The 27,633-nt window shown below is 49.2% G+C and overlaps 1 protein-coding gene across 1 annotated transcript in view; it reads right to left on the bottom strand.

Moving 5' to 3' along the window:
- The window catches only part of RAPGEF1 (Rap guanine nucleotide exchange factor (GEF) 1), a 114,719-nt gene extending 91,655 nt beyond the window's left edge, over positions 1-23,064 (bottom strand). Inside the window, 1 exon segment of the mRNA XM_010856942.1 lies at positions 19,435-23,064. Within this exon segment, the coding sequence (XP_010855244.1) occupies positions 19,435-19,498 (64 nt within the window). The 5' untranslated portion in view covers positions 19,499-23,064.
- Positions 23,065-27,633: the final 4,569 nt, after the last annotated feature.

Here is a 27,633-nt window from a genome sequence, read left to right as displayed (position 1 = left end):
CATAGCATTTGTCAGCCTGCCATTTGAATTCTGTCAAATCAGAATTCAGGCTGGGAAACATTTGTGCCTCACAGCATCTCACATAGCAGGTGCTCAAACACCTGATAGAAAGTGAAAAGAGAAATTAATCAACAAACTATCCACTCAATGCTTCAATTGCTTTCACTGCATTGGGACTCCTGAGATTTAAAACTCAAGCCAATTTCAGTCTCAGCCCGGGGTAGGGGGGGGGGATTCACCCTACCTCCTGATTTGCAACAGACAATTTAAATCATTCAAATCACACCAATCAATGCCCACAGCACAGTAGCCATCAGCAGTAGCCCAGGAATGACAAGGGGATCCCACACACTTTGCACACATTGGAGCCAGAGGGATGTAGACACCAATCCCAGTTAGGCTACTGGGTAAAACCTGGAGTAAGTTTAACTTCTGGGTCTGTTTCCTTCCTGTAAAGGGGGCTGACACCGCCTTCAGCCCTGACTCTTTTGGTAGCAAGGGACACAAAGCACATGAAACACGTTCAAATAAAAAGAAAGGTTTAAGGGAAGTAAAAGCTTCCCAGGTGGTGCTAGTGGTAAAGAACCCACCTGCCAATGCAGCTGAGATGTAAGAGACAAGGGTTCCATCCCTGGGTCAGGAAGAGCCCCTGGAGAAGGGTGCAGCAACCCACTCCAGTATTCTTGCCTGGAGAATCCCCATGAACAGGAGCCTGGCAAGCTGCAGTCTATAGGGTCGCACAGAGTCGGAAGAGACTGAAGCAACTTAGCACGCAAGGTAAATACGAGTAAGGGGTCTCCTGGGAATCCAAGCCAAGCTCACCCAACTGTCAGGAAGGGTGAGAACCAAGAAGGCGGCCCTGAGGACCAGCGTCCTTCACCTCTGCCTCTGCCCTGGTTCCATGTCCCATCGAGATTCACTCCCTTAGGGAGCTCGCTCGGCGGCTCTAGATGCCATCTTTATGTCAAAACTCCAAGTTCATACCTCTAATCCAGCCCTCTCTCCTTTTGAGACTTGCATACTTAACTCTCCTCTCAGTACCTCCATTTGGAGATCTAAAAGGCACTTCTGCTTAAACTCCTGACCACCGCCCCCCCAGCAGCTCCATTCTCAAAGTTAGGGGTTCAGGCCAGAAACTGTGAAGTCCCTCTTGACTCCCCATCTTCTCTTACAACTCTTATCCAAGCAGTCAGGAAACCCTGTTAGTCCCAATCTTTGAAATCCCTCAGACCCACCTGCCCTCCATCGTCGTGTGGCAGCTCTCCAGACCCTGCTCCAGCTTCTAGCAGGGCTTCTCTATTCCCCTACACGCACAATGGAGTGATCCTGTGTGTGTGCGCTCAGTAATGTCCCACTCTTCTGTGACCCCATGGGCTGGAGCCTGCCAGGCTCCTCTGTCCATGGGATTTTTCAGGCAAGAACACTAGAATGGGTTGCCATTTCCTCCTCCAGGGGATCTTCCCAACCCAGTGATTGAACCCACATCTGTGTGTCCTGCGTTGCGGGTGGATTCTTTACCTGATGAGCCATTGGGAAAGCCTAGGAAAACTGAACCCAGATGGTTTCACTGCTCAGCTCAGAACTCTGCAACACCTGCCGTTGCCCTCGGGATGATAGTCAAAGTCCTCACAATGGTCCTCAAAGCCCAAGAGGATCTTCCCTCTCTGGCCAGTCATCCCAGCCTCTCACACCTCCGTGAACACACCTACCTACCATTCCGCCTCCTGGAATGTCTGTCCCCCAGGTACACGCTGAGCCAACCCCCTTTCTCCAAGTCCTGATGCAAACCTCACCGTCCCAACAAGGCCACCCTGCCCGCCCGCTTTACCTCTGCAACCTGACCCTTCGGAGCTGGTACTCCTGATCCCCTTCCTCTGCCTCCCACAGCACTTCTCACATGCTCTGCACTTCACTAGTGTATGCATGCTTCCTCTGAGCCACGACTCATAAAGCAGGAGCACATCATGGCTGCCTACCTCCAATTCTTTAGGACTCTTTAGCTCAAATGCCCACCAGTGATTAGACTGTCGCTGAGTCCTGGTTCAAATTCCTGAGCCAGAACCAACTGGCCCAGCTCATCCTTCCAAGGCAGGTCACAAGACACAGGTCAACGGTCAGCTGCTTGTGGAAGAGCCGTCAAGGGCAGAAGGTCCTCTGGGCAAAGCTGAAACAGAGCACAGCCAGCTGGAGCTATCTGGTGGGGAGTACAAGGTCCCTGCAGACCACAAGTGCAGCGCTGTGTGATAGCAGAGCGCCAGCACAAATGCTGGAGGACGCCAAGAAGAGGCCTTCTAGAGGCCAAGGAGAAGGCCTTGATTAGAGCAGGATCTGAGGAGACGTCTGGCTCCCCGTACTCACCTCAGCGAGAGCTGTTGTGGATTAAGTGGTCCCTTCAGGGTCTGGTCCACTGGGAAGAGCTTCATCATACTCTCAGGTAACTTAGGCATCCTAGCCATAAACAGATTTTGTTGACATGGATAATTGGTAAAAACACTAAATATTAAAAGGAATGGATTAAACTCTGCAGGCAAGCAGCCTTTTTTTTCTTTAAACCTCTCATTGTTCCCCCTTTCACTGCTGAGGATTTTATAATCATCAAAAGACAGAATGATCTGAGTGAGCCGGGTGGTTCTGGTTCACGGTCTCAGGTGCGGCCAGAGCTGCGTCACCTGGGGTTTGACCAGGGCCGTCTCTGAGCTCACCCCCAGGTTGCGAGCAGGAGGGGCCTCAGCTCCTCACCCAGGAGCCTCTCCTCACGACAGGGCAGCTTGTCTCTCCCAGAGCAGCAGATCCGAGAGAGAGAACACACTGACCTTCAGAGGTGACAGCCATCTAGCACTTGTGCCATAGTCTACTGGTCACGTGACCAGCCCTGATGCAAGACGCGATGGACTGCACCTGGGCTTGTGAGCGCCAAGAGACAGGGTCCCTGGGGCTGCCTTGGAGGCTGCTAACCACAGGTGACTCGTGCAGACCAAGGCCTGTTTTCAAAGGGCCCAGAGCTGAGATGCTTTTTTACATTATTGCTGTTGTTCAGTCACTAAGTCATGTCCAACTCTTTGTGACCCATGGGCTGCAGTACGCCAGGCTTCCCTATCCTTCACTATCTCCCAGAGGTTTGTGTTTAAAAAAAAAAAAAAAACACTATAAAGGACTGTAAAAAAAAAAAAAAAAGAAGAACAATATGTGACAGAGACCATACACAGCCTGCAAAGCCCATATTATTGATTATACGGCTTTTTATAGAAAACATTTGATGACTCCCCTAATGTAGACTGCTTATTATAGATGATTGAGGGGATTTCAAGGGTAATTTTGACTACAGGCAATGTTTCCCTTATGACCTGACTTCAGAAACTAGCCCCCAGGTAAGCAACTTCACTGAAATACGAACTCAGCAAACTACAGCTCTGACTATGGTGATGCCACTGGGAAATGAACAGGTCATCATAACCCGAGCAGAGAGAAATAGCATGCTGTGCCCCTATGTAGGAAGTAGAGAAATACCAACTCAGTGAATGAATGAGTAAGAAATATTACAAGCACACATCTTGGAAGCACAGAGTGACCATAAAGTATGAAAAATCTTCACTCAATGATTTATAACGTAAGACAAAGGGGAATTTTACACAGTCATTATCGTAGCTAACTCCATCCTTTGTTCACACCTCCTTGTACTCTATGAGGTAGGGGTTATTAGCTGTCTTCATTTTTACAGATGAGCAAATTGAGGCTGACAGCAATTACATAATTTCCCCAAGGTTTCATGATTAGTAGCAGGATGATTTCCTCCTACAGCAAAGCACGTGAGAGTACAGAGCAGCTCTGCACTGGGCCTCCGGGCTGACAGGCAGGCCCCCCACTGCCCCAGGCCCCCCTCCAGGGAGGCTCTCCCTCTCGCTCCGCTGGAGGAACCCCAGCCCAGGGACTTCACGGGAGAGCGAAGCTCCTGGGCTCCCTGTAAGCAAGGTTATTGAGACCTGCAGTGCTCAGTTTAACCTAATTACTCATTAAGGTGCTCCCTTTATCCAATGAGAGCTTTAAAAAAGTATCTTCCCCGTGGTCTTTGCTTTCCAACCAAGTATCTTCTGAGACTGTAGAACCAGCACCCAGACTGACTCCAGCTGTCTCCCCAGTGAGCTAAGTGAAGGGCAGCTGCTGGAGCCCCGGGGCCCACAGAGTCCAGGCACTGGAGTGATGGCAGGGCTGAGAGAAGGCTGCTCCTCTTGCAGCAGACAGAGGGCTGTCATACACAGGACCCAGGACGCCCTGGCAGCCACTGCGCCAGGAGCTGATTGCATTTGAGCCCTAGGCCAAGGGCTTCCTCCGTGAACGCAAGCAGACCTCACTCTGTCTGAGAGGTCTCTGAGATGCCTTTGCTTGTCCACTCAGGTCTCAGGTTCAGGAACCTCAGGGGAAATGACTTGTTGGAGGCTACCCAACCAGCGGCAGAGCCGAAGTTCCCTGATGCTAAGGCTAATTTTTCTACCTTCTGGAAAGTGCGAAGTCCAGCTGGGTGAGGAGACAAATGTTAACCACAACAGGTTCTGGAGGGAGGCAGACTTTGGCAGAGGCAGTTGACCTTGGACCAGAAGCAGGGTGTCTGTGTCAGGGACAGAGGGCAGAGGCAGGGATAACGGTACACACGGGAGGCCAGAAAGCCTGGAGGCACCGGGGCTGTGAAGCGGGTCCTGAGGACCGGGGCAACTATGTGGACAAGCGCTACAAGGAGCAGGACAGCCAGCTGAGAAACGGCGCGCACAGTCTGTCAAAGCGCAGTGAGGGTCCGGCTGACAGCGGGCACGTACGTTTTGTGTCAGTCAAGGTCCTAATTACATACACCACTGTGACCTCAATGGGATTCTAATAAACACAGCTGGCCAATCCCCACAGTAAACATGCAAACCACAACAATATAACTGCCTCCCTCAGTCCATCTTAATTATGAGATAATCATCTTCAAAAATGTTATTCCCTTGCCCAACAAAGAGAGGAAGCAGCACTCCAGTCTGCTTGTGCACCCACAGTCTCAGGACCGGGGGGCAGAGGGAAGACCACAGAAAGCAAGGTTTGGGCCCCAACTCTGCCCCCGACCAGCTGTGTGATCCTGAGCAAGTCACCAGACACTCACTGACCCTGTTCCCCCATCTGTGAAATGAAGATAAAATACTATACCCATCACACAAAACTCTTGGGAGGCTCAAATGCAATACACTTGGCTCCCAGACCTGTTTGCAAAGATGGCCACAGTAATCCCCTTCGACTTCAAGGGCCTTCCATCCAGAGGTGGGTCTCTCTCTTATCTTGAATCTGGGCTGTCCTGAAACATGCTTTTACCAACAAGATGAAGCGGAGGCAACACCGTGCCGGTTCTGACCCTGGGGGCCTCAGGAGGCCGTGTGCACCTTGCTCTCCAGGAAGCCTACAGCTGCCAGGTGAGTGACTTCGGGCCCCGGCTGGGGCAGAGGTGAGCCTCCAGGCAGCTGACCACAGACACAAGAGGGACCCCAGCTGAGCCCAGGACTCCAGCCTAAATCACCCCTTTCAGAAGCATGAACTAAATTAAGGCATCGCTGGGTCACTAAACACTGGGGCCACTTGTTAGCACTGACTGAGTGCTAGAGTGGTACTCAAAACACACAGCTGCTATAGCGTCTCTCTCTGCCAGGAATTCCCCAGTCCTCAATTTTTCCTTCTCTACTGGATTATCCTCAAAGACAGTGGAGTAGAAGGAGGTGCACTCATCTTCTCCTGCGAGAACTCCAAAATTACAACTTGCTGCTGAACAACCATCGACAGCAGAATGTTGGATCCCACCAAAAAAAGATACCCCATGTCCGAGGGCAAAGGAGAAGCCCCAGCAAGACAGTAGGAGGGGTGAAATCATGTTTAGAATCAAACCCCATACCCGCCAGAGACGCTTGGAGGGCTCAAACAAAACCTTGTGCACACCAGAACCCAAAGACCCCAGAGACTGGGCCAGACCTGTGTTTGAGTCTCCTGTGGAGGTCGGGATCAGCACTGGCCTGCCACTGGGGCATGGGCTCTGGGTGCCCCTACCTGGGTTAAACAGGCTGTGGCTTAAGTCCTCTTGGAGGAGGTCGCCATTAACCCCACCATGGAGCCTCTGAGCAGATGACCCACAAACTGCAGAACAACTATATTGAAGAAATTCTCACACTGTTAAGAAATTTCTAGGACCCACAACAGATTTCCCAACCTGGGGATCTGGCAAAGGGACCGAGAACCCCCACAGAATTTAACTTTGGAGGCCAGTGGGATTTGATTACAGAACTTACACAGGACTGGGAAACAGGCTCTTGAAGGGTACAAACAGAACCTTGTGCACACCAGGACCCAGGAGAAAGGAGCCGTGACCCCACAAGAGAGTGCCCCAGACTTGCCCGGGAGTGTCCGGGGGAGGCGTGGTCGGCGGTGGCCTGCTGCAGGGTCGGGGGCACTGAGTGCAGCAGTGCATGCACGGGACCTTCTGAAGGAGGTGCCATTATCTTCATCACCTCCACCATAGTTTGGCCTCAGGTCAAACAACAGGGAGGGAACACAGCCCTGCGCATCAACAGAAAATTGGACTAAAGATTTACTGAGCATGGCCCTGCCCATCAGGACAAGACCCAGTCTCCCCCACAGTGAGTCTCTCCCATCAGGAAGCTTCCGTAAACCTCTTATCCTTCTCCAAAAGAGGACAGACAGAATGAAAACCACAATCACAGAAAACTAATCAAGCTTATCACATGAACCACAGCCTTGTCTAACTCAGTGAAACAATGAGCCATGCCATGTAGGGCCACCTGAGACAGATGGGTCATGGTGGAGAGGTCTGACAAAATGTGGTCCACTGGAGAAGGGAATGGCAAAACCACTTCAGTATTCTTGCCTTGAGAACCCCATGAACAGGATGAAAAGGCAAAATGATAAGACACTGAAGATGAACTCCCCACGTCAGTAGGTGCCCAATATGCTAGTGGAGAAAAGTGGAGAAATAACTCCAGAAAGAATGAAGAGACAGAGCCAAAGCAAAAACAACACCCAGTTGTGGATGTGACTGGTGACGGAAGTAAAGTCTGATGCTGTAAACAGCAATATTGCGTAGGAACCAAGAATATCAGGTCCATGAATCAAGGTAAATTAGAAGTGGTCAAACAGGAGATGGCAAGAGTGAACATCGACATTTTAGAAATCAATGAACTAAAATGGACTGGAATGGGTTAATTGAATTCAGATGACCATTATATCTACTACTGTGGGCAGGAATCCCTTAGAAGAAATGGAGTAGCCATCATGGTCAACAAGAGTCCAAAATGCAACTTGGACTTGGGTTCCACCTCAAAAATGACAGAATGAGCTCTGTTCGTTTCCAAGGCAAACTATTCAATATCACAGTAATCCAAGTCTATGCCCCGACCAGTAATGCTGAAGAAGCTGAAATTGAATGGCTCTATAAGATCTACAAGACCTTCTACAACTAACACCCCCCAAATATGTCCTTTTCATCATAGGGGACTGGAATGCAAAAGGAGGAAATCAAGAGATACTTGGATTAACAAGAAAATTTGGCCTTGGAGTACAAATGAAGCAGGGCAAAGGCTAACAGAGTTTTGCCAAGAGAACACACTGGTCATAGCAAACACCCTCTTGCAACAACATAAGAGAAGACTCTACACATGGACATCACCAGATGGTCAACACTGAAATCAGACTGATTATATTCTTTGCAGCCAAAGATGGCGAAGCTCTATAGAGTCAACAAAAACAAGACCAGGAGCTGACTGTGGCTCAGATCATGACCTTCTTATAGCCAAATTCAGGCTTAAATTGAAGAAAGTAGGGAAAACCACTAGACTATTCAGGTATGACCTAAATCAAACCCCTTACAAGTGTTGGAGAAGACTCTTGAGAGTCTCTTGGACTGCAAGGAGATCCAACCAGTCCATTCTGAAGATCAGCCCTGGGATTTCTTTGGAAGGAATGATGCTAAAGCTGAAACTCCAGTACTTTGGCCACGTCATGCAAAGAGTTGACTCATTGGAAAAGACTCTGATGCTGGGAGGGATTGGGGGCAAGAGGAGAAGGGGACGCCAGAGGATGAGATGGCTGGATGGCATCACTGACTCGATGGACGTGAGTCTGGGTGAACTCCGGGAGTTGGTGATGGACAGGGAGGCCTGGCGTGCTGCAATTCATGGGGTCGCAAAGAGTCGGACACGACTGAGCGACTGAACTGAACTGAACTGAAGTGAGTGACAAATAGATTCAAGGGATTAGATCTGATAGAGTACCTGAAGAACTATGGATGGAGGTTGGTGACACTGTACAGAAGGCAATGATCAAGATCATCCCCAAGAAAAAGAAATGCAAAAAAAGGCAAAATGGTTGTCTGAGGAGGCCTTACAAATAGCTGAGAAGAAAAGAGAAGCTAAAGGCAAAGGAGAAAAGGAAAGATATACCCATTTGAATGCAGAGTTCCAAAGAATAACAAGGAGAGATAAGAAAGCCTTCCTCAGAGATCAATGCAAAAAAATAGAGGAAAACAATAGAATGGGAAAGACTAGAGATCTCTTCAAGAAAATTAGAGATACCAAAGGAACATTTCATGCAAAGATGGGCACAATAAAGGACAGAAATGGTATGGGCCTAACAGAAGCAGAAGATATTAAGAAGAGGTGGCAACAATATACAGAAGAACGGTACAAAAAAGATCTTCATGACCCAGGTAATCACGATAGTGTGATCACTCACCTAGAGCCAGATATCCTGAAATGAGAAGTCAAGTGGACCTTAGGGAGCATCACTATGAACAAAGCTAGTGGAGGTGACGGAATTCCAGTGGAGCTATTTCAAATCCTGAAAGATGATGCTGTGAAAGTGCTGCACTCAACATGCCAGCAAATTTGGAAAACTCAGCAGTGGTCACAGGACTGGAAAAGGTCAGTTTTCATTCCAATCCCAAAGAAGGGCAATGCCAAAGAATGTTCAAACTATTGCACAGTTGCACTCATCTCACACACTAGCTAAGTAATGCTCAAAATTCTCCGAGCCAGGCTTCAACAGTATGTGAACCATGAACTTCCAGATGTTCAAGCTGGATTTAGAAAAGGCAGAGGAACCAGAGATCAAATTGCCAACATCTGGTGGATCATAGAAAAAGCAATAGAATACACAGGAAAACAATAGAAAAACATCTACTTCTGTGTTATTGACTATGCCAAAGCCTTTGTGTGGATCACAACAAACTGTGGAAAATTCTTAAAGAGATGGGAATACCAGACCACCTGACCTGCCTCCTGAGAAATCTGTATGCAGGTCAAGAAGCAACAGTTAGAACCGGACATGGAACAACAGACTGGTTCCAAATTGGGAAAGGAGTACGTCAAGGCTGTAAATTGTCACCCTGCTTATTTAACTTATATGAAGAGTACATCATGGAAAATGCCGGGCTGGATGAAGCACAAGTTGGAATCAAGATTGCTGGGAGAAATATCAATAATCTCAGATACACAGATGATACCACTCTTATGGTAGGAAGTGAAGAGGAACTAAAGAGCCTCTTGACGAACGTGAAAGAGCAGAGTGAAAAAGCTGGCTTAAAACTCAACGTTCAAAAAACTAAGATCATGGCATCTGGTCTCATCACTTCATGGCAAACAGATGTGCAAACACTGAGAGACTTTATATTCTTGGGCTCCAAAGTCACTGCAGATGGTGACTGCAGCCATGAAATGAAAAGATGCTTGCTCCTTGGAAGAAAAGCTATGACTAACCTAGACAGCATATTAAAAGCAGGGACATCATTTTGCCAACAAAGGTCCATCTAGTCAAAGCTATGGTTTTTCCAGTAGTCATGTATGGATGTGAGAGTTAGACTATAAAGAAAGCTGAGCACCGAAGAGTTGATGCTTTTAAATTGCGGTGTTGGAGAAGACTCTTGAGAGTCCCTTGGACTGCAAGGAGATCAAACCAGTCAATCCTAAAGGAAATCAGTCCTAAATATTCATTGGAAGGACTGATGCTGAAGCTGAAACTCCAATACTTTGGCCACCTGATGCGAAGAGCTGACTCATTGGAAAAGACCCTGATGCTGGGAAAGATTGAGGGCAGGAGAAGGGGATGACAGAGGATGAGATGGTTGGATGGCATCACAGACTCAATGGACGTGAGTCTGAGCAAGCACCGGGAGTTGGTGATGGACAGGGAAGCCTGGCGTGCTGCAGTCCACAGGGTTGCAAAGAGTTGGACACGACTGAGCGACTGAACTGAACTGAATTATTCACATCTACATTCATCACGCCTTTATTTCTCCCTTTAAAAAAGTTCTCCCTTGGGACTTCCCTGGTGGTCCAGTAGATAAGAACCTGCCTGCCAATTCAGGGGACACAGGGTCAATCCCTGGTCTAGGAAGATCCCATATGATGCAGAGCTAAGCCTAGGCACCACAACTATTGAGCCCATGCTCCTCAACAAGAGAAGCCTCCACAGTGAGAAGCTCCACACATCGCAGCTATAGAGTAGCTCCCACCCTCTAACTAGAGCCTTTTCACAGCAACGAAGACCCAGTGCAACCAAAAATAAAATAATGAAAAAAAAAAAGCTCTCCCTTGGCCCTGCTACCCTCAACAACTATCAACGTGTCTTTGCTCTGTGTTGCAGCAAAAGCTCTCAGGGAGCTTCTCGTGCCCACTGTGTCTACTTCCTCTCTGGCCTTTCTCTCTCACATCCCCTTTCACCTCCAGCACCACCCTGAAACTGGTCCAGGTCTCCAGTGAATGCCACGGCCCTAAGGCCAGTGCTCAAGTCTCGGTCCTTACGTGACTAGCCCCAATCAGCATCGTCTGTCAGCTCTCGTCCTCTGCCCCTGACACTGTCTGCACCCGTTTCCCAGGACAACACAGTCTCCGAGTCGCCTCCTGCCTCACCCCAAACTCCTGATTCTGGGGTGCCCCAGGGCTCAGTTTCTGGTTTCCTCTCTAACTCACTTCATCAGTAATCTCTCTCATCCAGTCTCAAAAGTCAAAGACCCTAAAAGGCCCAGATTTCTTCCCTGAAATCCAGACTCCAACACTCATCCTGCCTAGTGACCACCTCTTTTAGGTCTCTATTTGGCATCCCAAACTCAACCTGTGCCAAACGCAACTCCTGACCCCCTCCCCTAACCCCCGGGTCCCCATCCGCTCCTCCGCACTCTTCCATTTATAAGACAAAATGCCCAGACCAAAACACCTCTTCTTCTCTCACACCCCACACATTACCCCTGAGCAAATCCCACCGGTCCTCCCTTCAAACCCCATCACCCACAAGGCTCTGCTTCGTCCTGACCTCAATCTCGCTGGTCCCTCCCAAGTCTGCTCCAGCCACGCGGGCCTCGCAGCGATGTGTCGGCCCCGGCCCTCTGCACGAGCTTCCCGTTCTCCAGAGCGCATGTGCCCACATGGCACGGCCCTCCCACTCGACTCCTCAGAGCTGAGCCCTCTCCCCTCTCCAGCCTCTGCAACACTACCAGCCCCTCTCCCAGTCTGACATCCCCTCCCTGCCTTCTTTCTGTGATGCCTATCATCTAACAGATTATATATTTTACTGTTTGTATTAAACTATACACTTTAGAAGCCAATGATGTCTTAATTTTTCATTAGATATCTCTTGTGCCTAGAACAGTGCCTGACACAGGAGCCATTCAATGAATGTTTGTTGAATGGATGAAAGTTTGTCAATCAGTGAATTAGTATAGAAACAGTGGAATGTTTTTACTATAGTGCCCCATTTAATGGTAAAGGAAAACCATTTAAGGCCTCCATTTTCAAAGTACCAGGTTCTTCAAACCTTCCACGATCTCTTTCTCATTGTATTTTTACAGATAAAGACCTGAATGGTGTGATAGGCTAGAAAACAGAAGGTTCAGCTTAAGTAATCTCAATTTTAAAAATAAGGCTGTTAGAGGGTGATATTTAAGTCCTTTCTCTGGCTTGAAACGTGAATAGTTCTGGTGACTGACAAGTGACCTGCTTCTGAGTTCCCCAGTAATAATGACAGCTGCTGCTGCTGCTAAGTCACTTCAGTCGTGTCCAACTCTGTGCGACCCCACAGACGGCAGCCCGCCAGGCTTCCCCGTCCCTGGGACTCTCCAGGCAAAAGCACTGGAGTGGGGTTCCATCGCCTTCTTCGAATGATGACAGCAGAGAGCATCAAACCAAAAGGACCTCGCAGATCAGGGTTAGCACACGCCTGCCGGCAGCCCGAATCCTGTCAGCCTCTCGGTTGCACGTTCCTTGTATATAGCCTGCAAGGGAAGAATGGTTTTCCCATCTGCCATAAAATGGTTTCACCTTAGCTGGTCATATAAGTACCTACATAACAGGCTTGATTTTGCCTCTTGCCCTGCAAAGCCTACAAGATTCACTACCTGGCTCTTTAAATTTACCCACTCCGGACAAAGACGAGCCATCCTAAAGCAAATTCCTCAGCTGCAGACTACAAAATCCCCAGACACAAGGACCTAGGTATTTCAGCAAGATGTGACTTCCAAAACTAAGTGTCCTACGTAACTGCCAAAAGGTAACTAGAGATAAAGTGGCCAGTGGCCACTGCTATTATCTTAAATACTGGTAACACCCTCCATGTGGCTGGAAAAGAAATAGCCAAGCACGGAAATGTATTTTACGCATGTTCCCAGGGTAAAGCATATCCTAAAACCAATGACTAGGGGTAGATATTGTTCTAAATTTGGAAATATTTGGTGACAAAGCGAAGTTTCCTTCCCTTTTCTTATCCACGCCCAAAACAACACCCCATGTTTCTCATGAGAAAAATTCCATCACACTTATGGCTTCCATTTCCTACATTTGATCTTTCACTTAACAACAACAAAAAAAGACTAATGGAAGCCCATAAAGTATCCAGATCTCTTAGTACCAAATCTGGCATACAAGAAGCTACCAGCGTTATTGTAGTATTATACCCAATATGTTATTACTGTATTATTATTACATCTATTATTGTATCACATATACTTTGCATATGGTAGATACAATATAAAACATATTATAAACACAATGTATTGAACATATATTCTGTAACATGTAAATATACTTATAAATAGAAAATACATAATCATATATACAATATGCTGTATCATTATATATCTTTATTACATATTATATCACTGTTATACTACTATCCTAACACTAAGCCACTAAGTAGCTGGAGATACTAAGCCACAAAGTAGTTGCAAGACTTCAGAAGAGTTATTTCATTTTTTTTCCCTCTGTTTTCTGGCTGCACCTTGCAGCATGGGGAATCTCAGTTCCGCAACCAGAGACTGAACCTGTGCCCCTGCCCTGGGAGCGCTGCATCTTAACCGCTGGACTGCCAGGGGAGTCCCACTTCACTTCTAAGCCTCGATTTCTTCAAATCGAATTCCTGGCAAAATTAGGGAATCATTTTAGAGTTTTACCACTCTTTTCTAGCCCAAGACTAATTCCAAAAGCATGCTAAATAACCTTTGCTTTGAAAAGTTCTCCTGCCCGGAAGCCTGTGCATGGTCACACCCAATCACGACTTGGAAGCCCACAATGAACGGGTGTGGACATCATCTTTGTCCATCACAGTAATATCCTGATGTTCTGTACTTGTTGACCCAAACTGCCCTTGCAGCAAGCTTTGGAGCAAGCAGTCTAACAGCATATCTATTTTAATAACATTTGGGTTGGTGCCCAATCACGTAGGAGCATTTGGGGAAATAGTAACGAATTGTCCCCCAACAGGAACAGGAAAGAGGAAGAGTCGGTCCTTCGTCACCCTGCTGAACAGCGAATGTTAATGCTAATGACGCTACTGTATCATTTCTGGGCTCACTCTGTCCCTTTCACGTGAGGAAATCAAAAGTGTTTAATAATCACTGCTCCCTGGAAGGCAAAAGACAAAAAGTTGTGATGGTAAATGAGAATCCCTGAAATCTTATCATGCCTTTTCTCTGTGAAACTCAACACTTGAATGAGACTGAGCCAAGTCCAATGCAAAAGTCCATGGGAAAACAGAAATTTGAAACAAAAATAGATTCTTAGCCCTGACAATGGCTCCTGAACTTCCCATCCCCTTCTCTGAGCCCCATGCCTGCATCATGGTGGCATTAATAAAACCAGTTTAAGTTTTATAAGGAAAACAATTTCAAAATGACAACACTCAACACAGATGTGCTTGTGGCTACCTGACAAATTTATGCATCGCTCATGAAAATGTTAACACATACATGCCTTTTGGAAAAACAACACAGCAATAGCCCACAGCAGGTTCCTGGACTGGGAACTTTACCTTGAGAACTCGTGCTAAGGAGATCATCTAGCAAATCACAAACATATGAATACAGCTGCTTATTGTTACCTTATCTCTTACAGCAAAAAGAGGAAAACAATGTCAATATCCAGCAGCGGGTGCATGATCTACCAAGTTATGGAAGAGCAACGTGATAGAATGTCACAGTCCTTACGGGAGCGCTAAAGACCACATATGGAAAATACACATGTGAGTGCAGCAGCTCTGGGAAAGATGGCCAGTAAACAGCTCGTCCTTCGGCTCACCTACCAGGTTTCAGACATGCAAGATGCATTCTCCTCTTGGCATTTTGTCAATTTTTTTCCAATTTCTTCTTTAATAACATCTTTTCACCTAAGATAAAATGTAAATTCCCTGTACTTAACCTAAAAATAACAATAATAAACTCTTACTGAATGTATACTACTTGTCTGGTACTGTCCTAAGTATTTTACATGCATAAACCCCTTGATCCTTGCATCACCCCGTGAGGTAGGTACTATCTACAAAGGAGAAAACTGAGGCCCAAGAGTTAAGGAACTTGCCGACCATCAGCCAGCTCGAAGTGGGAGACCAAGGCATCAACCCTGGCACCTGGGCTCCGGTGTACAGACTCTTAACCACTTTGCAATTAGGAAAGAGACATTTCAACATTATTCAGGATGGGAAAATGGATCCTCCTGGTTAGGAACATATTCCAGTTAACTAGGAACAGCTCAACTATGCCCAGTCCTGCAGTAACTACTTTCAAAGAAATTCAGCACCATACAAAGCACCCCGGGGACCACGGTGCCCAGCAGCATCCATGCCTTCTGCAGGTACTGAACAACAAGGGAGCTCGCACAAACGAGCAGCCATGATCGGTGTGGATGATCACTGATTCACAGCTCACCAGGCACCTCTGAGACCATCTGGCATGTGATCCCTTCAACTGAGGGAAGGAAGTGGGTAGTTAGCCAAGCTCCCACTGATAGCTGGCCTGTGTAAAACCAGGGTTCGTTCTATTACGCAACGTGTGATAACACAAATGACTATGATTCATCAAGTGCCTGAGTATGCTAAGGGCTATGACCCCTTACATATATTATCTCATTTAATTGTGCACAACAGTCCTTTGAGGTATGCGCTATTATTAATGTCACACAGAAATCAGGGAACAGGTTGGGATACGTAAAGTCGTGTGGCTGGCCTCTCTCAGCGGGAAGGCCCTGAGTGGGGTGCCGGGAGCGCAGCACCCAGCCCTGCACGTTCTGGAGCATGTTCCGGAGCATGGCAGCCCCCAGAGCGATGGAGTGAGGGCAGACAACAGATGGGGGTGGTGGTGGGGGGAAGGAGGCCAGCTCCAGCTGCAGCCAGAAAAGCCATCAATGGGAATGATCTGGCACACTAGCCAGCTTGGGACAAGCTTGTAGAGGCAAGTCTAAACACCGCTGCTGACTGGAATTCAGACAATTATAAATCTGCCCCTGTGGCAGAGGAACCAGAGAGCGTGCTGAATTTATGCAAATCCGTGACTCCCCACCCCAACCCCGGCCAGGCACCTCCTTCTCGGGGCTGCAAAGCCCATAGGCAGCCCAGCCTGGGAAGCACATTTTTTACAGTCAGTGCTTCCACTGAGGGTGTTTGTTTCACTCACTCACACCCAGCTGTGTACAAATATGCAAATCATTAATATTTCCATTTGCCATGCCAGTGTGGCCTCACACTGGGGGGTTTTCTGAGGGAGATAACCCTGTGCAACTACAGCCACAACGTTTAATTCCCAAGGAAACGTCTGCTCATGTTGTATTCCCCAAAGCCAGAATAACCACCATCAGCCACCCTTCAAGTTATTCCTGGGGGTTGGAAAAGGACCAGAAGAAACAAGGAAGTCCTCTGAGAGCAGGGGAAGCAGGTGTATTCCACACAAGTTCAGTGCAGCTCTAGGCTGAAGGCTTCCCCGGGTGTCTGGGTCAAGCATCAACAACCAAACGCTGACTAAACGATTTAAGTACCTTTAGTGAAGCAATTTTTTGCACTGAGAACAACTGTTGATAAATTTAGTCTTTGTGAATTCAGACTGCTGTGGGATACAGGAGGCTGTACGTGTTTTCATCCCCCAATGTCTCTACTTTGGGCAGAGAACCGCAAAGCCGGAAGGCCAGCACCAGTAGCACCTATCACGCACCAGGAACCACGCAGCGCCTTTCATACCCCAGGCACACCTGTGGTAGAACCGGGAGCCAGGCAGCACTCAGCTCGGCCACCGAGTGCCATATGCTGGGCGGGTGTGGAGGGCAGAACCACAACCCCGACAGACAGCCCTCGGGTTTTGATCAGGTCATGGAGTAACCAGATTCACTTGTTCAAAGTCAGACAGCAAGACAGGGCAGGGCTCTGGCTGGCTGGACCATGGAGAATCATAGAAGCTACTGCCTTATCCCGTCTCCCATCCTATATTTTTGGGCAGGGACCTGCTAGAACTCAGCATGGTAATACAAAAGATTCCAATTTGTCAACTATGGCAAGTATTCGTTAGTGTAAAAACCAAAAAAAGGCTGTACTGTCTCTTTCTTAAGTCTTCGGTTTTGAGAGCTGTAAGAAAAACTAGGATTTTAAGAGTCAGAGAGTGTAACATTGGTCCCTTCAAAGAGTCTACAGCTCACACTGTTTAAAATCATTAGAGAGACATTACTGCGTGTAAAATGCTCTTTTAGGGGGACAGCAAGCAGAGACAGTGAGAGTCATCTTTCTCAAACTAGTATTTTGTCACCTCAGTTTCTTAACTGCCCAGATCTACACAACATGGGAGCAGAAACATAAATGGTCTAAAAAGCAGATAATGATTTCCTTTAAATGTCCCTTCAGAATTTATTCTGGATCTGACCTTCCTAATCACGACTGTCTGGCTCAGGTTAAAGTCTGCCATGGCAGGCCAACAGACAGGCTGGACAGCAGTCAGAGGGAGCCGGGGCCGTTGCAGCAGCCTGCAGCAACCACACAAGAGGCCAAGACCCCGTTTCACTTGCCCCTAAAACAAGGCACTGATTCCACGCCGCGTGCCCTCCAGCCTGGAACCATCAAGTCAGTCCCTGTGATCTCATGCTTGTGCTGAGCCTGGACTTCACATCAGGCTCAGGGTGGTGACGGGGATTCACAAAATCACTCCCGAACACTGTTCTGAAATTACTGTTTCAAAACATCAATAGCCTTTACTGACAAAGACAAACTGTGAAGAACAGATAAACTCCACACCCATTATTGTGGGTCCTTGGCAGAGCATCCACAGATGCCGGATCGGAGAATAAACTTCAGGTACGGGATCTCCCGTGCACAAACCAAATCCCTACACTGGCAGAAACGTGCCCCTGGTCCAAAGGATCTGTGAAGACCCAGAAATCAGCGGTAATTAATTGCTCTTTTTACCCTCAACTCGCTGTGGATTCTGAAATCCCTGCCATCAGTCCCTCTCACTTACATTTCTGAACACAACTAAACAACACAACACAACAGCTTTCATTTTTGTCTGTAAACCCAGCTGCTTCCAGTGGAAATGTCAAGAAGCTTTCATTCATACATTTTCCTAAGGAAAACCAGAGACAACTTGAAAGTAAGTAAAATGTTAAATTCCTGTTCTAACACTGGTGATTTGTGTTATTGGATCATGTGGCTTTGCTTCTCAGTAACTGGAGATACCAGCCCACACGGCAGTAAGAGACAGTGTTGCATCCCAGCCCACATGTAAACACCCATGTCTGCTAAGAGTCATTCTTTTGAAGGACAAAGTATTATGACATAAAAAGCAACTGCTTTTTTTTTTTTTAATGTTTCTCTCCCCCAAGTGAGTAAAGTACATTAAAGAAAATATAACAAATCTCATATATTACCTGTTTTTCTTACCTATATGCAAGTGTTCACTCACTCACCTGAACCATTTTAGAGTAAAATTATAGCCAGTTTAACCCTTTCCTCCTAAATACTTCAGCATGACGATACCAAAATGGACATTCTCCTACATGACTCATTACCACCAACACACAATGGTTTTAGCAACAGTTTCCAAATACCATCTACCACCCAGTTCATATTCAAATTTCCTGGTCTGTCCCTCAAATGTCTTTCATCGTTTTTTTATTCAAAGCAGGATTTGATAAAGGACCAGAAAGGAGTACCTTTTCCAAACTAGCTCGTCGACTGATGGAAACTTAGAAGGGTAATGGTAAGTTCGCATCCCACTGACTTTTTTCAAGAAGGAAAAAAAATTGTCCATAACCTGACCACAAAAGACAACTATCACTGACATTTCCATGCGTTCCTCCCAGTTTATTTTTTCTGTTCATACAAGCACACCTGTGCACACACTTGCGATCAAACTGTCTTGCTACAGGTCAGGTGCTACCTCCCTTCTTTTTTGGCAAGTGGAGATCAAAGAGTCCATACCTGATGAAGCCCTGTGGGCACTATCTTTGGTATTCTGGTGCCTACTGGGTCTGCGAACTGCTGGTCTGCTAGGTTAATAACAGTGAGAAAGGGCAGCAAGTGCCCTGGGACCCTGCTCAAGGGTCCTCCAGTTTCAGGCACACCACAGCACACTGCTGTGGTCCCTCTGGCTTCTTCCTTCTCAGAGCTAACGCTAGCACAAGCCCGAGTGACACGAGGAGGTGGTAATAGGTGCTGCTGTCCTGTATCATGGACGTCGAGGATAGACAAATACAAGGTTGTTCTTTTTTTTTTTTTAATAGGAGATACTTTGAACTCTTTGGAAGAAAGATGCTATATATTTAAAAGCTATTATTAACATTCTCTAAACCAAACTGTCACTAAAAATGCAAACCTCCTGGATATCAAAATTTTTCTTTGGGATATTTTTTAAAACTGAAAAATTTCAACCCAGCGACATGTGCTGCACTAAATAAAAAATCTCAAACTGAACTAAAGTTTTCAGCCAAGTCAGGCCATCACAGAGCTGCAAACCATTTCATTCCTTAGCAGAACTGTCTGTTTATTGTCTCCAGACCATGCTGAACTGGAAGCACGGTCTGACCTGCAGGCTCAGGTCTGGTTTTACACCGAAGCGTCCCAACAGATGGCGGCCGAAGCCCTTCTTCCTGGGTACAAAGCGTGGGGTCTTCTTACCTTGTTTCCAGGGACACAGGTGGCTTCGTTTCAGGGGCTTCTGTTTTTCAACAGCATTGCCCATTCTAAATTAGGCCAGAGGATCACAGAGCCCTTCCAAGCCCAAGTGTCTTTGCTGAAGAGCAAACACAGACCAAGTCACCAGCTGGACAGGGATTCATCTCTCAGACATCCCCATCACCCAGCGGCAAGCCCATGCAAAAAAGACTTGAACTCTGCTCTGAAGGTCTTTGCTTCCTGCCTCTCCAACTCTCTTCACTTCCAGGGAGGAAATCAGAATACAAGCCTTGTTACCGCCCTGGCGGTGGGTCTCCGGACCCGTCTATTCTAGGAGCACCTCCTCGGCTTTCCTGACACTCCAATACTCATCGCCACAGCAGCAGCCTCGGAGACTGAACTTCATTTCCAAACCCCATCAAAGCTGCTTTTCCTTGGGGGAGGAGTGGGAAATCACATGATCAAGAAGCTGAAAGCTAAAAATAGACCAGTTTGGGGGTGTGCCACAAGAAACATTGTCACAGAGACCCCAGGGTCACACCTTCTTTTTAAGGTTCTAGCCCTTAGACCAGTGTGCATCACGGGACAAGTTCCATCGGCGAAAACAAACTGACTTCATTAAGACTGTGTTTCCAAGGGGAAAAGTAAACAAACATCAAAATGCAAGCTGCACTTCAGTTTCCAAAGAAGAAGAGCTCAGAGGACAAACAGGAATTTGCAACCTCAAGCTCCAGTCATACAGTCTACGTTGGAATTAACATTTCTGGAGAAAATGCTGCACCACCTAAATTCTGAACAACAGATTTCCTGGAAGAAAAGGCATGAAATCATACACTTTTTTGTGGGGGAAAAAATTAAAGAAAAGAAAATGTCAAGGTACACGGAAAGATTTCACTGACTGAGATCCCAGAGCCTGAGGGTAGAAAAGCTCTTCAGGAATCTCTGGAGCGCAGGCGGTGGGGAGACTGAGGCCCCACACCCAGGGCCAGATTCTGGCCTGCCCACGGAGCACAGCGGCGTCGGTTTCCTCATCCGTTAGCTGCGCAGAATGCCGAAGTCCCACCTCCTCAGCTGCGATGAGGACCAAATAAGACAGACACTTAGGAGTCCCCTCGGGACATTGTTACCACCATCAAGTCACACAGTTTGACTGTGAAACTACAGTAGCTCGGAAGGCAAATACCTGGCTTCAGCCAATTTGGCCAAAGGCATGCAATCAAAGTGACTGGAAGGTAGGATGGGGAGCCAGAGTAAAATTTAAAGACAAAAAAAGGCCCATGGAGCCAGAGAGATGGCATCTAAAAGGCACTCGGTGCGCCAGGGCTTCCACTGCTCAGCGTGCTGCACCACGGCCAGGGTGCCACACCGGCCACGGCCCCTTCCAAGGGAGCAAGAGAATCCTGCCGGCGTACGCAGGACCAAAGAAGCCACATCCAGATCTCTACAGGAGCCTGAGGTTTCTGATTCCCATCTACCAACACAGAAGTCATTTTCACACGATCGTGGCCCGAGAATTCAGACTTCTCAAAGCCAATAGCACGTGTCTGTTCCACTTGCCCAGTGACCGGGCGAGAAGGAGAGCGGGTGCTTCAGGGAGGGCACTACCACCCACAACCCTCATACTGCGCACGGAACGCTCCTTCCAGTCAAACCACAACCACGAACTGGGAAAGAGCGCAGACCTGAGCCCCAGCCGCCCGGAGGGGCCGCCGACACCCAGCCGCGGCTCGAACACCCACAGCACACCCAGCGCCCCATCCGCATCACAATCAGTGATGGCCCCACCCTTCTGACACATTCTGAAGGGCCCTCAGTTTCCTTCCCCAAACCGTAATAATTTTCCTCAGGCAAGTGTTCAGTGCCAGATATGTCTGACCTCATTTCTTCCACAAGAAATTTAGTTCAACTTATCTATAGAAGCACAATAGATCAAAGAAGTTCTTCTTTTGAACCTGCATCCTAATGTCTCTTTTCACCTAAAGAACGTTTTAACATATCAAATGCTCTGCACACAATGCCGCCCAGCACCAGCAGAGTACCCAGACACACAGATGCCTAATGACGGATGGACAGACAGGCAGACAGGAGGACTAAACAAATGAAGACGTCTCTGCCCGCCCCAACAGATACAGCCTACAGTGGGTGAGCCAGAGCTTCTAGTCCGCAAACAAACTCTCCTTGTGGCAAGAGCCAGGGCACAGGCCACCAGAGCACTGTTCCGTCTGCCTTCGCCACTCCTCAGCTCAGGCCGAGTCCCCAGTGGGGAGCATCACCCGCATCTTTCTCAACCCTGTTGGTCTGCAGAGCCCCTGACGTCAGGGACTGGCCGGGTCTGGGTCAGCTCCCCGTGTGCCGGAGCACGCACGACAGCGGTTCACTGCTGGAAGCCGGGCTTGAGGCCGACTCCGCCACTGCTGAGCTAGAGGCTGGCACCTTCGACCCCTGAGGAAAAGATCCCCAGCTCCAGACAGCTGTGTTACTGCCGAACCTTCCAAACCACCTGGAGATGTCCCTGAGAGCAGCTCTGAAGGGAGGACCCTGTGGGTCAGCTGTGTCTCAGGGGACCTCGGCCTCCCAAAAGGATTCCCTGCGAATTGCAGGGGGCTGGGGACAGGGAAAGATGAATCTGACGGGCTTTTCTTAGATAGCGTCTCCGGGTTTGTCCCTGAAGGGCAAGTGACCATCTAACCCACAGCTCGGGGGGACACGGGGCTCTCGGGTAAGAGCGGTCAGAAGAGAAGCGCCTCCCGAATGGCAAGCGCACGGCCAGCATCCTGGCCTCCACGTCCTGTGCAATCACCCCGAGGACGCCGCGAGGTAAGGCTGCTGTCAGTCAGAGGCCCCGGGATCGGGAGCATGACTACCACAGGCCCCAAGTCGCCGACTCATGGAACAGCAGGGCCTAAAGGACACAGACAGACAAAACCGTCTCCCCTAAGAGCTTGGGGGGATCAGGGGGCGGGCAGAGCCGGGGTCAAGGCACCACCCTCAGTGACACAGCCAGATCCAGACCCCAGAATCTTAACTCTTGGCTGGGCAACCTGCCACCTCTCCCTCCTGACCAGACAGGGGAAGGAGTGGGAAACGCTGGCTTTGGAGGAGAGCTGGCCCAATCTGGAACTCTAGCTGGGCACCTCCCAGCTGGGTGACTTTGAGAAAGGAACTTGACCTCCCTGGACCTGATTTTTTCATATGGAAAATAGGTACTAGCAGGTTGCCTACTTCATAGGGCAGTCTAAAGCTTTAGATGATATTTTAAAGGTGCCTGGCACACTTAAATAGTTACTGGGTTTCTTTAATATTCTTTTATCATCTATGAATATCCAACTTTAGAGCCAATACATTAAAGATAAATTCTTTGCCATCATGAGGGATATTTTCCTTCTGTATCAGTAAGATTCACTGTAACATTCTGGTAAACAACCTACTCCCTTAGTGCAAATAGTTTCACTTACAAACATTTGTATCATCAGAATAATACAAGCAACATAAGCTGGGGAGGTAGCACTGCGTCTATTGACGTCTCAAGTGTTTACCGAGTCCTATTCTCAATGCAGGGATTCCCTGGGGACTCAGTGGTAAAGAACCTGTCTGCCAAGCAGGAGGCATGGCTTCGATCCCTGGATTTGTAAGACCCCCTGGGGAAAGGAATAGCAACTAGCTCCAGTATTCTTGTCTGGGAAATCGCATGGACAGAGAAGCCTGGCTACAGCCCATGGGGTGGCAAAAAGGGTTGGACATGACTTAGGGACTAAACAACAACAATAACAACACCCTCAATGCAAGCTGCAACTGGATTCAGAAGAGACCTTCGTCAGGGAGTCCTGCAAGGCACTGCCCACTGCTCAAAAGAGAAAGGTCTGGGATGGATGTCATGCACAACTTCAACCCCCACCCCCGCAGGCAGGAGACGGAAGCTGGGCTCGCCAGCAGGCGCCCAGAGCTGACGTGTAGCTTCGTGCACGGAATTTGTCTGCTGGGAGGAAAGGCTGATGTTGGTCACTTCCCCTCCAGAGGAAAACACAACAATACAAGGAAGCACCAAGCACGGTGGGAATGTTCCAAAGCGGGAGCTGCAGCTCCGTCCAGAGCGCAAACAAAGGGGAGGGCCGGCCTGGAGGCCAGACCAGCCAGACCAAGGCACAAAGTCTGGGAGCCAGTCTGCTCGGTGCCCTCGGCCCTGCTTTGAAGTGATGTTTCTGCCCAGCGCCACGGAAATTGCTGATGGCGAAGGCGCGTCTCGAGCAGTGCGTCACAGGAAACGCAGACCGGGGCTCTCTTACGACACACGCATGCACACTCACAGGTCAGTCTGACTGTTATGGCCTGAGTGGCCTGAGACTCACCCCACAAATGGGGAGACTCAGACAAGGCAAGCAAAGAATCACTCAATTACCACTGTAGTCAGCGCTGAGAAGCTCAGGGCAGGGGAAGCAAGTCTAGCAGGGTCACCTAATCTAATCTGGGCGGTCAGGGAAGGGTGAGACTTGGAGGAGGAGCTGCCCAAGCACACGGGGAAGCACGTCCTGGGCCAGAACAGCATGTGCAAAGGCCCTGTGCAGCTGGAGGTATGCGAATGGGGGAGGCGGATGGGGGTCAGGTTGAGCAGAGCCTTTGAGGTCCAGGGTTTCATCTCACGGGCTTCAGGGGATGTCCAAAGGGTTGACCAATGCACGTGCATTTATTTTCCTGGGAAGAGAAGTCCCTGGCATTCATTAAAGTCCCAAAGACTTCCAAAAGGTTGAAATCCACAGAGCTAGTCCAATCCTCTCATTCCAAAACAAGGAAACTCAGGTCCTCTTTTGAAGGAAAGACATCTTCCCAAGGGTTCACAGATAACCAGAGAACCCTCCTCACTGGATCTCAGGCTGGTGTTTTTCCACAGCTAGCCAGCTGCCTTCCTCCGGCAGGGGAATGTCAACAACAACAAAGCGCTAACCCTCACTGAATACGGATACTGCGTCCCGCGCAAGACGGCCTTGTTTCTGTCCAGGCAGGCCCAGAAGCGACACTCGACAGAACGACCCGTGAAGCCCTCCAGTCCATCGCTCCTGGGGTCTGACCCAACCTGCAAAATACCAAGAGCAGGACCCCCGATTCCAAGGCACCCCACAGCAGACCCTGGCAGATGATGCTGGCTCATGAAGGAAGGGCAACAGCGGCAGAGTCTCACTGCTCAGTTAGCATCTAGCCCTTTAAAGAAGCAGCTGCTCGCTCGCTGTTCTTTCTGAAGTCATGACGGGCCAGGAACAAAACTGCAGGACATGGAAGGGAGGAAGCCCACACCCTCAACTTTATCAAATCCACCTGAAACCGAGAGAAATGAACTATTTTTTCAAGTGAACAAAAACAGTCATTTTCTCCTTGCGACTTACTTCACAATTACATGGACTACTCAAGGGAAAGTAAGTATGTGTGGAGAACACCTCCTGAGCTTTGATGCTTCCTGGAAGACCCAAAAGAGGAAGTCACCTCCCGGAGTGACAGGCATTAGAGGCCTTTGGGAGTCTAGTCCCCCAACTTCCTCTCTCACCTTCCTCTCCCACATCCCCTCTCAGGAGCCTTTTCTTTAGCCACAGGGGCAGTGCCTGGTGAGAACCTGCTCCTGTGAGCCCGCCTGTGCTGAGTCCCACCTCCTTCCTCTCCAGTAAAGCAGATGAAACCCAACGGTCAACATCTGGCAGACTGTCAATGGGTATCCATCAAGGGGACCCACAATCTCTGCTTCAGTTGGAATGTGACAGGTTCAGAAGAGGCAACACCCTCACTGGGGAAAGGCTCCCATCACCTTCCTCCCACCCTCAAAGCCCCCAGGATCTGTGGGTTCCTGCCCTTTACAGCGGAGAAGGCAATGGCACCCCACTCCAGTACTCTTGCCTGGAAAATCCCATGGATAGAGGAGCCTGGTAAGCTGCAGTCCATGGGGTCGCAAAGAGTTGGACATGACTGAGCGACTTCACTTTCACTTTTCACTTTCATGCATTGGAGAAGGAAATGGCAACCCACTCCAGTGTTCTTGCCTGGAGAATCCCAGGGACGGCGGGGCCTGGTGGGCTGTCATCTATGGGGTTGCACAGAGTTGGACACGACTGAGGTGAGTTAGGAGCAGCAGCAGCAGCCCTTTACAGCAGCCCACTTGGAGATGTCACCCATCGTGACCAGGCAGCCTCAGCATGGGCGGGGCTGGGGGGAGCCTCAGCAGCACTCTCCAGGAAACACATTCCTGGGTAAAGATGCACAGCCTTCCCCACTCTGAGGCTGAGCCCACCCCAACACGTGCTTTTGTCCTCTCATTCAAAGAGAATCCGTGAGCTTCCCATGTGCCTCCCGAGCTCTGGTGACAAGGCAGCCGACAAGGAGCTCACCTCCTTACAAGAGAGGAGAGCACACAAGCAGCAGCAAGGAACATCACATTAGACACCAACGACGAAACAGAGGCAGGGCTAGGGGACAGTGAGGAGACAGCTTGACGGGGTGTTACTTCAGGCCCCAGGGGACCTGGGAGCAGAGGCCTGCGGGGCGGGAGGGGGCACCCGTCACAGTCACCCAGGACAGCTCTGACTCAGGAGCTGCGTGCTCCCTGTGCGAAGCTCACCACCCCCACCCCGGGGCCATGCACTCCCTGAGCGAGAGGGTCAGCAACCCCCCAGGTCACAGGACAGCACACAGCGGAGGCAGCCCCTGAAGCCAGGCTCCTGAGCCCCTCTTGGCTCCCTGTGGGGGCGGGAGGCATCACCTCTATGCCTGGGGCAAGCGCGTGCCAGGCAGAGGGAGGAGCAAGGGCACGGCCTGAGGCAGGAGTGTGCTCGGGAGCCTCCAAAAACACCCAGGGGAGAAGCTCAGGCGGCCGAGCCGCAGGGCAGAACAGCCAGGGACAGGGCTGCAGGCGGGCCAGGCAGGGCTCTGGCTTTCGGTCACGGTGTAGAGCCACGGACGGCCTGGATCAGCCCGGTTTGATCTAATTCACGCTCTGGCTGCTGAACGAAGACTGGACAGCTGTGAGGGGGAGTGGGGACCCAGAAGCCAGTCGGGAGGGCACCAGGGCAGCACAGGGAGGGGCAGCACTGGCTGGAGCACAAGTCAGCAGAGATGGGTGAGAGACGGGAGGCCGGGCACACCCGGGGTAAGCCCAGGGGACCGGCGGGGGGTCAGGTGTGGGCAACAAGAGAAGAGTCCGAGAGGACTCCCGGATTTTGTGGGCCTGATCAGTTAGGCCAAAAATGTCATTATTTAGTGACTTCCCTGATAGTCCAGCGGCTAAGACTCCACGCTCCCAATGCAGGGGGCCTGGGTTCAACCCCTGGTCAGGGAACTAGATCCCTCGTGCCACAACTAAAGCTCCTGCCTGCTGCAATGAAGACTCAAGATCCCATATGCGGTGACTAAGACCTGGCGAAGCCAAATAAACATTTAAACGAAAAAAAAAACACCTCTTTTAAAAAATGGCATTATTCACTGTCATGGACACCCTGGGAGGAGCCAGTGAGGCGGGAAGTAAGGTGGTGAAGCAGGAGCCCTGGTTTAGTTTAGACACATCAAGTCTGATGCTGACAAGACAGCTAAGTGGAGATGTAAGCGGGCAGTCTGCAGTTCAGGGGACAGTCGGAGGCTGGACACGCACATTTGGGGATGACCAGTATTTAGATGGCATTTAAAGACAAGGGACTAGCACAGGCGTAGAGAGCAAACTTATGGTTACCAAGAAGGGGAGAGGAGACAGGATGAACTGGGATATAAGGAGCGACATATACACAGTACTATGTATGAACAGGTAACTAATGACGGACTGCTGTATGTATAGCTCAGGGAGCTCTACTCCACGATCTGTGGTGACCTAAAAGAGAATGAAATCTAAAAAAAGGAGTGGGTACATGTATCAGATCAGATCAGATCAGTCGCTCAGTCGTGACCCCGTGAATCGCAGCAGGCCAGGCCTCCCTGTCCATCACCAACTCCCAGAGTTCACTCAGACTCACGTCCATCAAGTCAGTGATGCCATCCAGCCATCTCATCCTCTGTCGTCCCCTTCTCCTGCCCCCAATCCCTCCCAGCATCAGAGTCTTTTCCAATGAGTCAACTCTTCGCATGAAGTGGCCAAAGTACTGGAGTTTCAGCTTTAGCATCATTCCTTCCAAAGAAATCCCAGGGCTGATCTCCTTCAGAATGGACTGGTTGGATCTCCTTGCAGTCCAAGGGCTGTCT

The sequence above is a fragment of the Bison bison genome, unplaced genomic scaffold (genome assembly GCF_000754665.1).
Source record: "Bison bison bison isolate TAMUID 2011002044 unplaced genomic scaffold, Bison_UMD1.0 scf7180017864375, whole genome shotgun sequence".
Classification (NCBI taxonomy): Eukaryota; Metazoa; Chordata; class Mammalia; order Artiodactyla; family Bovidae; genus Bison; species Bison bison.
This window is presented reverse-complemented; position numbering and strand designations above follow the sequence as displayed.